The sequence below is a fragment of the Tenrec ecaudatus genome, chromosome 17 (assembly GCF_050624435.1).
Source record: "Tenrec ecaudatus isolate mTenEca1 chromosome 17, mTenEca1.hap1, whole genome shotgun sequence".
In the NCBI taxonomy this organism is placed as follows: Eukaryota; Metazoa; Chordata; class Mammalia; order Afrosoricida; family Tenrecidae; genus Tenrec; species Tenrec ecaudatus.
The window spans coordinates 28,935,086-28,949,775 of record NC_134546.1 but is presented as its reverse complement, the minus strand read 5'-3'; the positions used below and the strand labels follow the sequence as shown (position 1 = coordinate 28,949,775).

The window sequence follows — 14,690 nt, the reverse complement described above, 5'->3', positions numbered from 1 at the left end:
CATCAGAGCTGTAATCTACATAAGGTGTTGCATCCCACCCTAAGCTTCTTACAACCAATTGATTGCTCACAGTAAATCCTCTATTGTTTTAGGACATATCATGGAAGATTAATAGGCTGTCACTGCCAAACCACTGAGAATTCTGGCTCAGCCAAGGTGACCAAAAAACCTAACTATCGCAAACAAGTCTTAAAGAAGGATCAGTTTCTCAAAAGGGACGTTATGTTTGGTAGAGAGTCAACAAAAATGTGGAAAACTCTCTGTAAGATGAATGACGTGGTAGCTGTGACAATGAGCTCAAACATACCAACAATTGTGAAACCTGTGAAATTATGAGTTCTGCTATCCATAAAGTCTGCTAGACACGCGTCGAAGCCAGCTCCACAGCACCTAACTGTAGGCTTCCTTCTTCCCATTCCTTATGCCTTGTTTTTCTTTTACCCATTTCTTCTTTTCTCCCTAAAAACATTCACTCCCAAACTTTCAGAAACCCCTTAAATCTACATTTTTTTCTTCCTGTCATACTTATACTTTCCTCAAACTCTTCCTATGGAAGATAGCTAGTGAATTTAATATTTTAATCAATCATAAATTATTTATGTGTGGAGCAGAAACACAGTTCACAAATAAAGCAGTTCACATCTTCATATGTGTGCTAGATTTTAATTGCCAAAAAAAAAAATGTTCCCCACATAGTTGCTACAGCAGATTTTCATGTATCCATTCTCCCCTTTGAAGTGTACTGTGAGGAAATATGGGGCCCTGGTGGTGTAGTGGGTTATGAGTTGCACTGTTAACCATGAGGTCAGTAATTCAAACTCACTCACCATCTGCTCTGTGGGAGAAAGATGAGGCTTTCTGCTCCCGTAAAGATTTACAGCTTCAGAAACACAAAGGGGGCAGTTCTACTCTCTCATACAGGGTCCTAGTAATCAAAATCCACTTGTGGCATTGAGTGAAATGAAAGCAGTGAATGACCCGAAGGTTCTGTTAAAAGAGCAGTTCTGAATGTATTGACTCACAGGTCCAGGGGCTCCCCAAGGAGGCTTTGGATACCCAAAAGGTCAATTTATTTATTTCCCTCTTTTATTGTGCTGACTTTGCATTGACGTTGTTAAAGCAATGGTAGGTAAAACTTTCTGGCACTTTAGCACATGGTGTGGTAAAAACACCGGACTATGAAAAAGGGGGAAAGCCCCAAGGACACAGAACTGACAGACATTGGACTGTGGTTCTGATCTCTTGCCTTCAGGATGCACAATGAATGGTGGCCCCGACCTGCCAAACACTTACTATGTTAATGCCATCCTTGCTTTATGGTGACATGTTTTCATCTGGTAGGTGTGACTCTGCCAATGTGAATGGATATTATGGAAAGATTTTCCCTATCACCAGCCCCCATTGTTTGTAGAAGTAGTGCCCAGTCATTTAAGAGTTTAATCTGTACATGTCACATCATGTATTGAGGTTCCTAGCAGGCCTATACTCTTATAATTTCCTTTTTCAACAGTGTTTTAAATTCCATATCATTGGATAAATTAATGACACTCAATAGAATTACCTATGCCCCTGGGAGATGATTTATAGTGCTCTCTAACATAAAATAGCAATGATGTCCTTAGAGTGAACCAGAAACACATATGAATAATAATTATTTGAAGACTGGCATCACACTTAATTCTAGCCCCAATCTAAGAACAACTAATTCTTTTTGTATTGTTTTGTTTAAATCATTTTATTGGGGGCTCATACAACTCATCGCAATCCATACATACATCAATTGCATAAAGCACATTTGTACATTCGTTACCCTCATCATTCTCAAAACATTTGCTCTCCACGTAAATCCCTGGCATCAACTCATTTTCCCCCTCCCTCATGCACACTTAATAATTTATCAATTATTATTTTGTCATATCATACATTGTCTGACGTCTCCCTTCACCCACTTTTCTGTTGTCCGTGCCTCAGGGAGGAGGTTATATGTAGATCCTTATAATATGTTCACCCTTTTTATCCCACCCTCCCTCCACCCTCCCGATATCGCCCCTCTCACCACTTGTCTTGAAGGGAGGGGGTTATAGGTAGATTATTGTGATCGGTACCCCCTTTCTATCCCCACCTTCCCATTCCCCTCCTGGTATCGCTACTCTCGATATTGGTCCTGAGGGGTTTATCTGTCCTGGATTCCCTGTGTTTCTAGTTCCTATCTGTACCAGTGTACATCTTCTGGTCTAGCCAGATTTGCAAGGGAGAATTGGGATCATGATAATGTGGTGGGGGAGGGGGGGAGAGGAAGCATTTAGGAACTAGAGGAAAGTTGTATGTTTCATCGTTGCTACACTGCACTCCAACTGGCTCATCTCTTTCCTGTGACCCTTCTATAAGGGGAGAACAACTAATTCTTATGCCATGGCCCTGCTTGATGTTCACCTGCATGAAGAGATCACTGAAGTATGGGTACTATAGCAAAATGTGGTGAAGAAGCTATGGTACCCAGCTATCAGAAACAATAGTGTTTGGGGTCTTAAAGGCTTGTCTTCAAACAAGCAGCCATCTAAGTGAGACATCGACTAAGTCCACATGGAAGAAGCACACTAGCCTGTGTGATCCAAGGACTGTAAGTAATAAAATCCAATTCCAAAAGGAGAGAATGGTATCATAGCTTAACTTGTGAACACCTGGTTTGCAGAAAGCTATGGAAAGCCCCAAATCAATGTTCAAGGTCCACACATGGGTTAAGCCTCCAGTTGATTCCTTCTGACAACAGCTGAGGGATGTGAATAACCTTGTAATCAGACCGCACTGTAAAGTTGATTATGGCAAAAGCAGTGAGGTTAAAATGTAATAACTTATCATTTGATCTCCCTTTTGATACATTTAAAAGTAGTTTCAATTTTTAAAAATAGGAAAGTGAAGGGAAAATACATGTGTATTAAGCCTCCAATGAATCCCTTCTGACCATAGATGAGAGATATAAATATTCTTGTTATAATGCAGAATGCTTTCAAAAGTAGATCACTACAGAGGAAGTCAGGTTAAAATCTAACACTTTATCTTTTGACCTCACCTTGACCCATTTTGAATTCGTTCTAGTTTTTAATATTATCTGCTTTCTTTTTTATTGCTGTTTATTTTGGTGTTAAGTTTTTTTCTGTTTGTTTTCTTAATGTTTTCTGTATATGAAATCCGGAATGGGTAAATCTATAAAGACAGTAATTGGATTAATGATTCCTTTGGAGTATGGCAGGGGTGGTTGGGGGGAAATGAGGAGCTAATAATAATGAGTACAAAAATGAAGAAAATTTTCTCAAATTGATTGTGGTGATATTTGTGAAACTCTTCTATTGAATTGTATGGTTTTATAAATTATATGCCAATAAAACTGTTAGAGAAAAAAAAGCTATAACGACAGTCATTATAATTCTTTAATGCTATGCACAGAGATAGAGGAAAAAGAGGAGAAGGAAAAGAAAGGGGAAAAAGAATGAAAAAGGAAACAACCTAGTCTCACTTAAGAATGTACATAAAGCCTATGTACATAGATCTCTTTCCCCATCATCATATATAATTTCCGCAGCATCATATATAAATATATTCACATATGTGCATGCCTGTATTTAGTCCTCTATAAATGCCCTTTGCCTCCTAGTTTCTTCCTCTATTTCCTTTTACTTTCCTCTTGTTCCACTATCATATTCAGCCTTCATTTGGGTTTCAGTAATTCCTCTCAGTTACATTGCCCTTGAGTAAGCCCTACCAAGCTCCTACACCCTTCTCGCTATCGATTTTAGATCAGTTGTTGTTCCCTTGCCCCTGGGTTTGTTAATTAAGGTAGCAGGTGGACATTGGGCCTCTACTCAAGTATTCCCTCAATGAAAGAACACTTTGTTTTATTAACCTGGCATTCCATGATGCTCACCTTCCCGACATGATCGCTGAAGACATAGCAGGTATATAAGCAAATGTGGTGAAGAAAGCTGATAGTACCCGGCTATCAAAAGATATAGTGTCTGGGGTCTTAAAGGCTTGAAGATAAACAAGCAGCCATCTAACTGAGAAGCAATAAAGCCCACATGGAAGAAGCACATCAGCCTGTGTGATCATGAGGTGTCAATGGGATCAGGTATCAAGCATCAAAGACCCAGGGCAAAAAATCACATCATTGTGAATAAGAGGGAGAGCAGAAAGGAGACCCAAAGCCCATTTGTAGGCAATTGGAAAACCCCTTGCAGAAGGGGCACGAGAGGAGAAGAGCCAGTAAGGGTGCAGTATATCACTGATGAAACATACTACTTTCCTCTAGTTCTTTAAGGCTTCCCCTGCTCCCCCATCATGAACTCAACTCTACCTTACAAATCTGGCTAGACCACAGCATGCACACTAGTACAGATAAGAGCTTGCAACACAGGGAATCCAGGAAAGATAAACCCCTAAGGACCAATATTGAGAGTAGCGATACCTGGAGGGGAAGGGGAAGGTGTGGGAAGAAAGGGGAAACTAATCACAATAATCAACCTATAACCCAGGAGGATGGACAACAGAAAAGTGAGTGAAGGGAGACATCAGACAGGGTAAGACATGAAAAGATAACAATAATTTATAAATTATCAAGGGTTCATGAGGGAGGGACGGGGGAAAATGAGAAGCTGATACCAAGGGCTCAAGTAGAAAGAAAATATTTTGAAAGTGATGATGGCAACAGATGTACAACTGTGCTTGACCCAATGGATGGATGGATGGATTGATGGATGGACAGATGGATGAAAGGATGGATTGTGATGAGTTGTATGAGCCCCCAATAAAATGATTTTTAAAATAAGAATGTTATTGACCAGTAAAAATTACTAATGTTATTAAATAGCAACCTTTGATATATGTCTTTTTAATGGCTTCATTAAAATATAAGTGACATACATTCAACTGCACATAATTAAAGTGTAAAATTTGATTAATTTCAGCATATTCCCATGAACCCAGCATGTGAAATTACAGTGCCTACTGGTAAGACATTAAATGATTTTCTATTTCTAGAATCAGAAATCAACTTCCTTTTTTATATATTGTTGGACTCAACTTGCTAAAACTTTGAGAATGTGTGTGTCTACACACATGTAGATGTTAGTCTGTAGATTTCTTTTTTGTAGTATCTTCTTCTGAGTTTATTAATAAGGAGTTATTAAGGAAATGGTGACCTTTTAGAATGAGTTGAGTTGAGTCCCTTGCTGGTCAGTGTACTGCAGGAATTTGTGTAGATAACACTTAAGTTCTTCCAGAAATAGCTAATTCATGTCCCTGATGAAGACATCTGGGGTCTGCAGGGGGTGTTTGCATATTATTTTGCTCTTCTCCAGGAAGTTTTTAACAATAAATATATTTCTTTAAAATATGTAAGACTATTAAATTGTTCCTTTATATCTTGAGTGAGCGTCAGTAGTTAGTGTTTTTGAAAGAACTTGCCCAGACCAAATTCTTGTGGTTCAATTATTTTGCAAGAATTTGCTTATACTATTACATTGCTGGTGATTTGTGTTTCTCCTCCCTTCTTTTTCTTCTAATTAGTGTCCTAGTTTGGGTTTTGTTTATTTTCCTTTTTCACTGATTTCTGCTCTGATTTTTTCATCGCCCTATTTACATATAATTTACATACAATTCAATATTTAATTCTATTAAAAAGAGATAGGCAATCATCCCCACAAACACTTTAGGGCATTGTCTTCTTTCTTGTACTCATTGTTGCTGCTTATTGTCCCCCCAACCTCCACCCTGCAACTCCCATGCCACTAGGAAACTATTAATCTAGTTACTGTCCCTGTAGACTTACTTATTCGGCATTTCATATAGAGAGAAGCATACTAAATACACAACAACAACAATGACAAAACAAAGCAGAGAAAAACCTCAATTGAAAAGAAGGCAGAAAATATTTTAAATGGAAGTAAATATACAATGGGTTAAAAGGCAGATCAAATGACAGTGTCTTATTTTAATCTAGCAATATCCGCAGTAATCCAACCCACAATGCACTCTGTCTAACAGCAACGCAATCCACGTCCTTGATCCATAGTCAAGGGGGACTCATCAGCGACTTAATCCACATGGGGGCCCTGCAAATGGGTTTGGGGGTTTCACTATCATCCATTATCACTGTCACTGACTTCATTCCGATGCATAGCTACCCCATAGGGCAGAATAGAACTGCCCTTTTGGGTTTCCAAGATGGTAATGCATTCTGGGAGTAAAAAGCTTCATCTTCCTTCGTCTGCTCTAATTTTTATTTTATTTCTCTGGATTACTCTGGGTTTACTTTGACCTCCCCCATCTCTTTTATTTAAGTTTCAGTAAGACGGATTCTTGGGTTGTTAGTTGAGTTTTGCTGCATTGTTAGGTTAGTCCATTCCAACCCATTGCAACCAATGCACAGCACAAGAACACACTCACTGCTGGGTCCTGTGCCACGCTCACAATTGTTCCTCTGCTTAAGTCCACTGTTGCAGCCGCTGAGTAATCCAGCTTATTGAGGGCTTCCTTCGTTTTCACTGCCCCTCCACCAAACATGATGCCCTTCTCCAGAGATTGGTCTCACCTGACATCATGTCCAGAGTATGTACAAAAAATTCTCGCCTTCTTTGCTTCTAAGGGGCACTCTGGCCGTACTTCCAAAACAGATTGTCCGTCTGACAGTCCATAGTTGTTTCAATATCCTTTGCCAGCACCATAATTCAAACACATCAATTCTTCGGTCTTCCGTAGTCAATGTCAACTTTCATATGCATACCAGACAACTGAAAATACCATGGCATGGTTAGGCATACCTTAGTCCTCCAAGTAACATTCTTACTTTTCAATCCTCTAAAGAGCATGTACAGCAAATTATCTAATACAATGCATCTTTTGATGTCCTGACTGCTGCTTCCATGAGCCCTGATTGTACATCTAAGCAAGATAAAATTTGGGTCTTTACATTGAGTTGTAATTCATACTGAAGGCTGCAATCTTTGATCTTCACCAGCAAGGGCTTCACGTCCTCCTCACTTTCAGAAAACAAGGTTGTGTCACCTGTATATCTCAGGTTGTTAATAAGAATTCCTTCAATTGTGATATACTGCATTCTTCTTCATATAAATCAGCTTCATATAAGATGATTTGCTTAGCAAACAGGTTCGATAAGTATGGTGAAATGATGCAGTCCTAACACACACAATTTTAAACCTTGCTGTATTCCCTTGTCCTAGTCTCACAACAGACTCTTGATGCACGCATAATGAAGTGTTCTGGAATTCCCATTCATCTCAAGGCTATCTAGGGTTTGTTATGACCCACATAGTCCAATGCCTTAGCATAGTCTATAAAACACAAGTAACCATCTTTCTGCTATTCTGCTTTGAGACAAATCCATCTGACATCAGCAATTATATTCCTGGTTCCATGTCTGCTTCTGAATCCAGCATGAAGCTCTGGCAGCTCCCTGTCAATGTACTGCTATAGCCATTTTTGGATGTTCTTCAGCAAAACGTAACTTGCATATGGTATTGATGATATTGTTCTATAATTTCAGTTTTCTGTTGAGTCACCTTTCTTTGTAATGGATACAAATATTGGTCTCTTCTTGTCCATTGGCTAAGTAGCTGACTTCCAAATGTCCTGGTATAGTCAAGTGGGTAATTCCGTGCTTCATCAGCTTATTGAAACATTTCCACTGGTGTTTCATCAATTTCTGTAGGTTTTTGGTTTTGTTTTGTTTTGGCTAATGCTTTCAGTGCAGCTTGAAGTTCTTCCTTCAGCACCATTGGCTCTCATTCATATGCTACTTCCTGAAATGCTCTGGATTATTGACTGGTTCTTCTTGGTCCAGTGACTGTGGATTCTGTCCATCTTCTTTGGATGCGTTCTGCATCATTCAATATTTTGCCCACAGAATCTTTCATATTGTAATTCCAGGCTTGAGTTTTTTTTCTTGAGTTCTTTCAGTTTAAAAAAAAATGCTAAGCATGTTTTTCCTTTTTGATTTTCTACCTTTGGGCCTTTACACATTTCATGATAACATTTTATGTTGTTTCAAGATGCTCTTTGAAATTTTCTTCTCAGTTCTTTGACAACCTCATCTATTCCATTTGCCTTAGCTACCCCGTGGGTTTGGGTTTTTTTAATTTTTATTTTATTAACACTTGATCCTAATGTCATACAATTCAATGATTTAATAGTTGTATTGACTGGATTTCCTTGAAGGTGGCTAGATATAATCTCATCTCAGACAGCATTGTATTTCAAGCTAGCTCCTATATGTCCTTGCTGACAATGAGTGCAGTGCCATTCCTCTTGATTGTGTCATTTTGGGTATAGAAAACTATATGATTTTCTGATTCAAAATGTCCAATACTAGTCCATTTCAGCTCACTAACACTTAGGACATTGATCCTTATGCATTCCATTTCATTTTTGATGACTTCCAATTTTCCTAGTTCCATACTGTGTACAAGTTCTGATTATTAGTAGATTTTTGCTTTTATTTCTTCTTTTCATGAGTTGTACCCCATCAGCAAATGTAGATTCTGAAGACTCCACTCTTACAGGCCTTACACCACTCATGTCACCATGGTGGACTCTACTATGAAAAAGCCACTCACCTTCAGTCGCATTTCCAACCAGTGTCCGTCTGGGTAGACTAGAGAAACAAATTCGAGGAGACATTCATATGTATATAAGGGAGAGGCTTATATACAAGAGCAATTTCACATTAAGAAAACATTCCCACACAGTCCAGTCCAAGACCATAGTCTGATATTAGCCTTTATGTCCAATACCAATCTATAAAGTCCTCTTCAGACTCACGAAACACATGCAATGAAGCCAAATGCAGGATGATCACAAGCCAGTGGGTAGAAAGTCTTTGGGTCCAGTGGCGTTGTAAGCATCTCAGCACTGGCAGAGGTCTCTCTGTGGCTTCTCCGGCTTCAGAGGTCTGGTTGCATCCATGTGGTTTGTCCGGCTCAGGGTACTAGGGTGGTTCCATGTGTCTTGTTAGCTGCAATGTCTCCCATGGAGTGGCAGACAGAGAGAAGTGTCCCCCACCTCCCAGGAGGAAGTACCGGATTTCCCAGAAATCTCAGGAGAAGGCCATGCCCACACAGAGGGCTCATTGGCTATGATCTGATTGACAAGCTAGACTCCACTCCTACACTCTTAATCCACAAATTGACAAGTGATTATATATCTACCACACAACCCAGAGGCCCCATCTTCTGACACACTCTCTGATGATGTACTGCCATTCATTAGACCTTCAGTATCTGACGATGTTTCCATGGTATGCATTAGGTTTTCAGCAGCTACTTCCTCCAAAGTGGGTAGCTTTGCAGTCTGTTCTTATTCTGGAAGCTCCGCTGGAACCTGTTCATTTGAGTGACCCTGCTGGCATGTGAAAAACCAGGGACACAGCTTCCAGCATCACAGTTGCACACAAGCCACCATAATACGAAACACTGACAGACAAGTGGTGATTTAGATTTAGACCTTTCCATTTTCCTGGCAATATTAATATTAATAATAGTAATAATAACATTAGTGATATTAATTCCCCTCCCAGCAGTGTTTTCCCTGCAGCCAACTAACTTTAATATGCTGTTTTTATTTTGATCCACGTCGACTTTCCACTCTTTCTTTTGATTTCTTCTTTCACCCGTTTATTATTAAGAATGTTAGTTTCCAAGTAGCATAGCATTTCCCTGAATCATTGTTGTTCATTTCACATTGAACTCTATCCTTATAAAACACAGACTTCATATGGTTAAATCCCTTTAAATCTATTGAGAATTGCCTTATAGTCCAGAGTATGACCATCTGGGCTACGTGATGTCCATTTGTGAATGTGTATTCTTTCCACATCCACAGGGTGTTCTATAAATGTAAATTAGGTGAAATATGTTGATAAGCTTATCCAAATATTCCATATACTTAATAATTTTCTATTTGTCCTATTACTTACTGAAAGCAATGTTGAATTCTGACTATAATTATGAATTTGTGTACTTCTATTTTATCAAATTATATATATTTTATCAAATTATATATATTTTATCAAATTTTATCAAATTATATATATTTTGAAGCTCTTCTAGTAAGTTCATGTTTATGTCTGTGATAGCCTCTTGACAAATTGAACCTCTTATCATGAAATGACCTTTTTTATCCTTGGTAATAGCACTTACTGACAAAAATAAAAAACTAGAGCCTTCAATACAGACTACATACACCTCAACATCACAAAACAAATATCCTCGTAATTGGACCATAAGCAACATCATGAAAAATGCCGAAGAGATTGAAATTATGGTAGTTACATAATCTGGTGTCAATTTGTGACTTGAGAGGATTAAGAGTTGAAGGGTGGAGTCTAGTCTGTCAATCGGGTCATAGCTGATGAGACCTCTGTGTGGGCATGGCCTTCTCCTGAGAATTCTGGGAACTGCTGTATTTCCTCCTTGGAGGCAGGAGACACTCTCTCTCTAGGCTCACTCCCTGAGAGACGCTCTACTGACAAGACGCATGGCACTATGCTGATAGACCCCATGCTCTGGGAACTGGAGGAGCTATGTGGAGACCCCTGCCGGCGCTTCTACCACCACTGGATCCACAAGACTTTACACCCAATGGCCTGTGATCTTCCTGCATTTAGTGTCATTGCATTTGTTTCGTGAGTCTAAAGAGGACTTTATAGATTAGTATTGGACATATGGGCTAATATAGGATTTATGGACTTAATCTGGACTGCACTGGAATGTTTTGTCAATATTCAATTGCTCTTATATATAAAGCTCTTTCTTATACATATAGGCATGTTTATAAATTTGTTTCTCTAGTTTGCCCAGACTAACACAGAAATCATCAAGGATTTCATTTTACTTTGATCCATAATCAGTGCCCATTGAGGTAGTTAGTTTATTGTGCCAACCTAGCAGATGTGGGGTTAACTGAAGGGTGGAGGGATAAATGGCTCAGTAAGCCTCGCCTTTCTAGTTCTCAGGTCTCTTGCTTTGTGATGGTTGAACCAGGGTGCAGCCGCCTTAGCCAGTTCCCTGCTTCAGCTGGCAAGGCTCACTTCCTGCAAGACATCCCCAAGGAGAAGTGACATGGAACTACCCCGATGCAGCCCTAGGTGCTGGAGCAGCCACGTGGAGACCCCTGCCAGCGATGAGATGCTTACACATTCACTGATTCAGCTTTCCTCTTGCAGTCAGCAACATAGTGTATGTTTTGTGAAATGGAGGAGGACTTTGTGGATTGGTGTTGGACATATGGGTTAATGTTGGACTCGTGGGCTTTGGCAGCACTGGGTTGGGATGTTTTCTTAATGGGCACTAAAGCTTTATATAAAATTCTCTCTTATACATGAGTTTCTGTGGATTTGTTTCTCTAAAGTACCCAGGTTAACACACCTGTGGAAGCAGCAGTTAAAAAAATCAATCAATGTATTGCATTGGGTATATTTGCTGCAACATACCACTTTAAAGTGTTAAAAATGTATACATGTATGCAAAAATTGAAGTTTATTTTTCAAAGCTGTGTATTTAAGTTTTTTAATGAAACAACTTTATAACCTTCAAAGTACTCTCCATTATACTTAATACATTCGTCAAATCTGTGATTCCATTCTTGAAAGATTTTCCAAACTCATCTGTTTGGATGGCTGACTGCACCTCCCTCATTTTTCTTCACCACTTCTACATTATTAAATTGCTGTCTTTTCATGTCCCGCTTCATTCACAACAACAAAAAAAGTCACTTGGAGCGAGGTCAGGTGAGTCAGGTACATAGGGCAAGAGAGGAATGCTTTTACTCCTTTAAAGTTTCAGTGTCAGAAACTCACAGAGGCAGTTCTAACTCAGTCTTGCAGGGTCGCATGAGTCAGAATTGACTCGATGGCAGTGAGTCAATACTCACTAATACTCTGACCTGTACATCCTAGCCATCATGGCCTCCTTGTGTTTTCAACTCTGTCTTTTCAACCCAGACAGATGACCAGACTCTGTTTGGACCTCCCCCACTGCACTGAGGCCTGAAACCTCTCCCAAGGTAGTAAGCTAGACCAATCATTGGGCTCATCTTATTTATTTCTCTTCACAAGAATCCCTTTTGTCTGATACCTACTTTCCAGTATCTTAAAAGCACTATTTCATTGTTTGTTTGTTTCTGAGATCAGTGGGTAAATGTAATCCTTGATACTTTATTTCAGCTGATGCAGAAGTACAGAGTCCGCATCTTTTGAGTATACTGCATGACAAAATGAGAAGCCCACACAAAGGCACTTCTGCTGTAGACTTGTCCAGAAAACTACCTGCTTTCTTTCATACAACCTCACTTTTATTGGGAAAAAGAGCCAATTTGATAAACCGTGGTCATTCCACATTAGGTGGTCAGAAGACATTTGTATGAAAATAAATAAATGGTCTTCAACTAGTGGCAACCCCCTGTACTACAGCGTGAACTGCTCACTGGGTTTTCTAGGCAATCATCTCCATGGAGGTGGTTTGCCCTGACTTTCTTCCGTGATAACAGGATAGGTTCTAATCACCAACCTCTCTATGAGTAATTGACCACAAGTCACAACCTGGGTACATCAGGCAGGTTGTCTTGCATCAGAATTGACTCAAGAGCAACGGGTTTGGTTTTTAATCTCAACAACATTATTTGTTGCCAGTGATAAAATTGTAGCTTTTGTGAAAATTGGAAGTTTGGAAAACTTTCACTGCTACTTGACAGTTTCCAGTGTAGAATTTTTGTTTTCAGGTAATATCAATGGTGAATTTTAACAAATGAGTTTTTCCCAGCATATAATAAGATATGTCAACATCTAGAATATTTATATAATGGGTAAACCAATATTTTCTAAAATGGTAATAAAAAGTATTATGCAGTTGCTCTTGGAGGAAAAAATCCACTCAAAAAGGAAGAGATACCAATGGATTTGAATGTTATGGAGTAAAAATGTCTAAGGACGCTAACTGCCACATTGTCCTTCTTTGGAGTGGCTCGTGGGTTTAAGCCAACCTTACGAGTTAGCAGCCAACTACTTTACCCCATCCAGCACTGAACAATGCATTGCTAACGACCATTTAACCAGACTAGATGGCAGCGTTAGTGACCATTTCATGGGAGAGCTACTTTGTAGACCCCTGGAGACAGCAGTGAGGAGGCTTGGTAAAGTGAATCAGCCCTAGAAAAATTATGAATTAGACTATAGGCCATTTAGACTTAAGCCCCAGCTTCCCCCACCCTCCGCTTTTTGTTCCTTCACAAACCAAAGGCTGAAGCAGAGACTAATAGCTGCAGAGATTAGACAAGGGCCCACACGACGCCCCTTCCCAAATCTGTCCCGTTCCTTCAATAACAAAGTAAAAAATGAAAGTGTCTGCCACAGCGACCAAAATCAGACTTTTGCTGTGCCCTGAAAATAGACACGGGAATCCAGATTTCCTGTAAGTCTCCCCAGCTCCTTTCACCCTAAGGTCCGTCCACTTCCTATGGTCAAGGTGAAAGTCGGACAAAAATTTCCTTCCCTCTTTGAGTTTTCCGACACCTTGCCTTCCCAGATCCTCAGGAGTACTTTCACTCTCCTTTCAGAGAAGGGGAAGAGCACGTTCCGAAACAGCCTGACTCATGTCTCCAGCTGTACGGTGCGGGCTCCAGCAGCACAGCGGTGAGGGCGGCCCAGGGCACCGCACGTTTCCACTCCTCAGACGCTGAGTCGCTGTGACTCAGAGCCGACTCAAAGACACCGAACGAGCACTTGGCCCCAGAGGAAAATTCTTTCACGTTTTTTACTGAACTTGTCATACTTTTGATCAGTCTTTCTATGAAGACTCTGAAAACCAAAAGCTTCATGATCCAGAGGAACTCGTCTCTAGCACGGAATTCCAATCCCCTCAAAGAGATGAGGATACAAAAAATCAAAGGATGAAAATCCAAAGGCAATCTTCACCTTTTTTTATAGCTTCCAGTGGATAACACTGATCTATACAATATCAACGCCGATTATAATGTGAATTTACACTCAAATGATAATTATCTGAATCATATAGTGCACATAAGAGGGGGCTTCAAGAAGTCCATGGAAAATGGAATTGGAAGATAATGGAATTTTTCTACAAATTGTTTGATGTCCCTGTGGATATTTATATTAGACGAAAGACGTTTGGGAGAAAAATGAGTTACAGTCTCAGAAACCCAGAGGGGCAGTTCTACCCTGTCCTCTAGGGTCAGTCTGAGTCAGAACAAGCTTCCATCAGCGAGTGCCAAGTTTAACTTATACCACGTCAAAATGGTAGTTTGGACATCCTTGAGGGGTGAAATCATGCTCCTTTCAAATGTCCTTGGAGTTGCAGAGCAAAAAGAAATATGAGGAGGCAAGACCAGGGCTGTAGGGTGGGAGGGATAAGGTTTCGCAAGGAAATTCTCCTGGGACAGCCCTGGCCACACTTGAAGTGTGAGCAGGTGCAAGATTCCTTGGTGAAACTCTGCTGGCCTTTTTCTCACGAGTGCAGTTTTCACTTTTCTTCAAACTTCTTCATGATAAGTCCTAAGATCACCTGGTTTCCTTTGAGGAAACTCCAACAAGAGGACCCCTTGGGAATCCTAGGATAAAGATCACCATCACCTTCTGCGCTGACCTCTCTGCCTTGAATTGAACTGGC

General features: G+C 40.0%; 1 protein-coding gene across 1 annotated transcript in view; it reads right to left on the bottom strand.

Annotated features, from left to right (window-relative positions):
- The window catches only part of QPCT (glutaminyl-peptide cyclotransferase), a 64,352-nt gene extending 50,471 nt beyond the window's left edge, over nucleotides 1–13,881 (bottom strand). The window contains exon 1 of the mRNA XM_075536076.1: nucleotides 13,673–13,881. Coding sequence (XP_075392191.1) covers nucleotides 13,673–13,881 — 209 coding nt within the window. The remainder of the gene's footprint in view (nucleotides 1–13,672) is intronic.
- Between the last annotated feature and the right edge of the window lie 809 nt (nucleotides 13,882–14,690).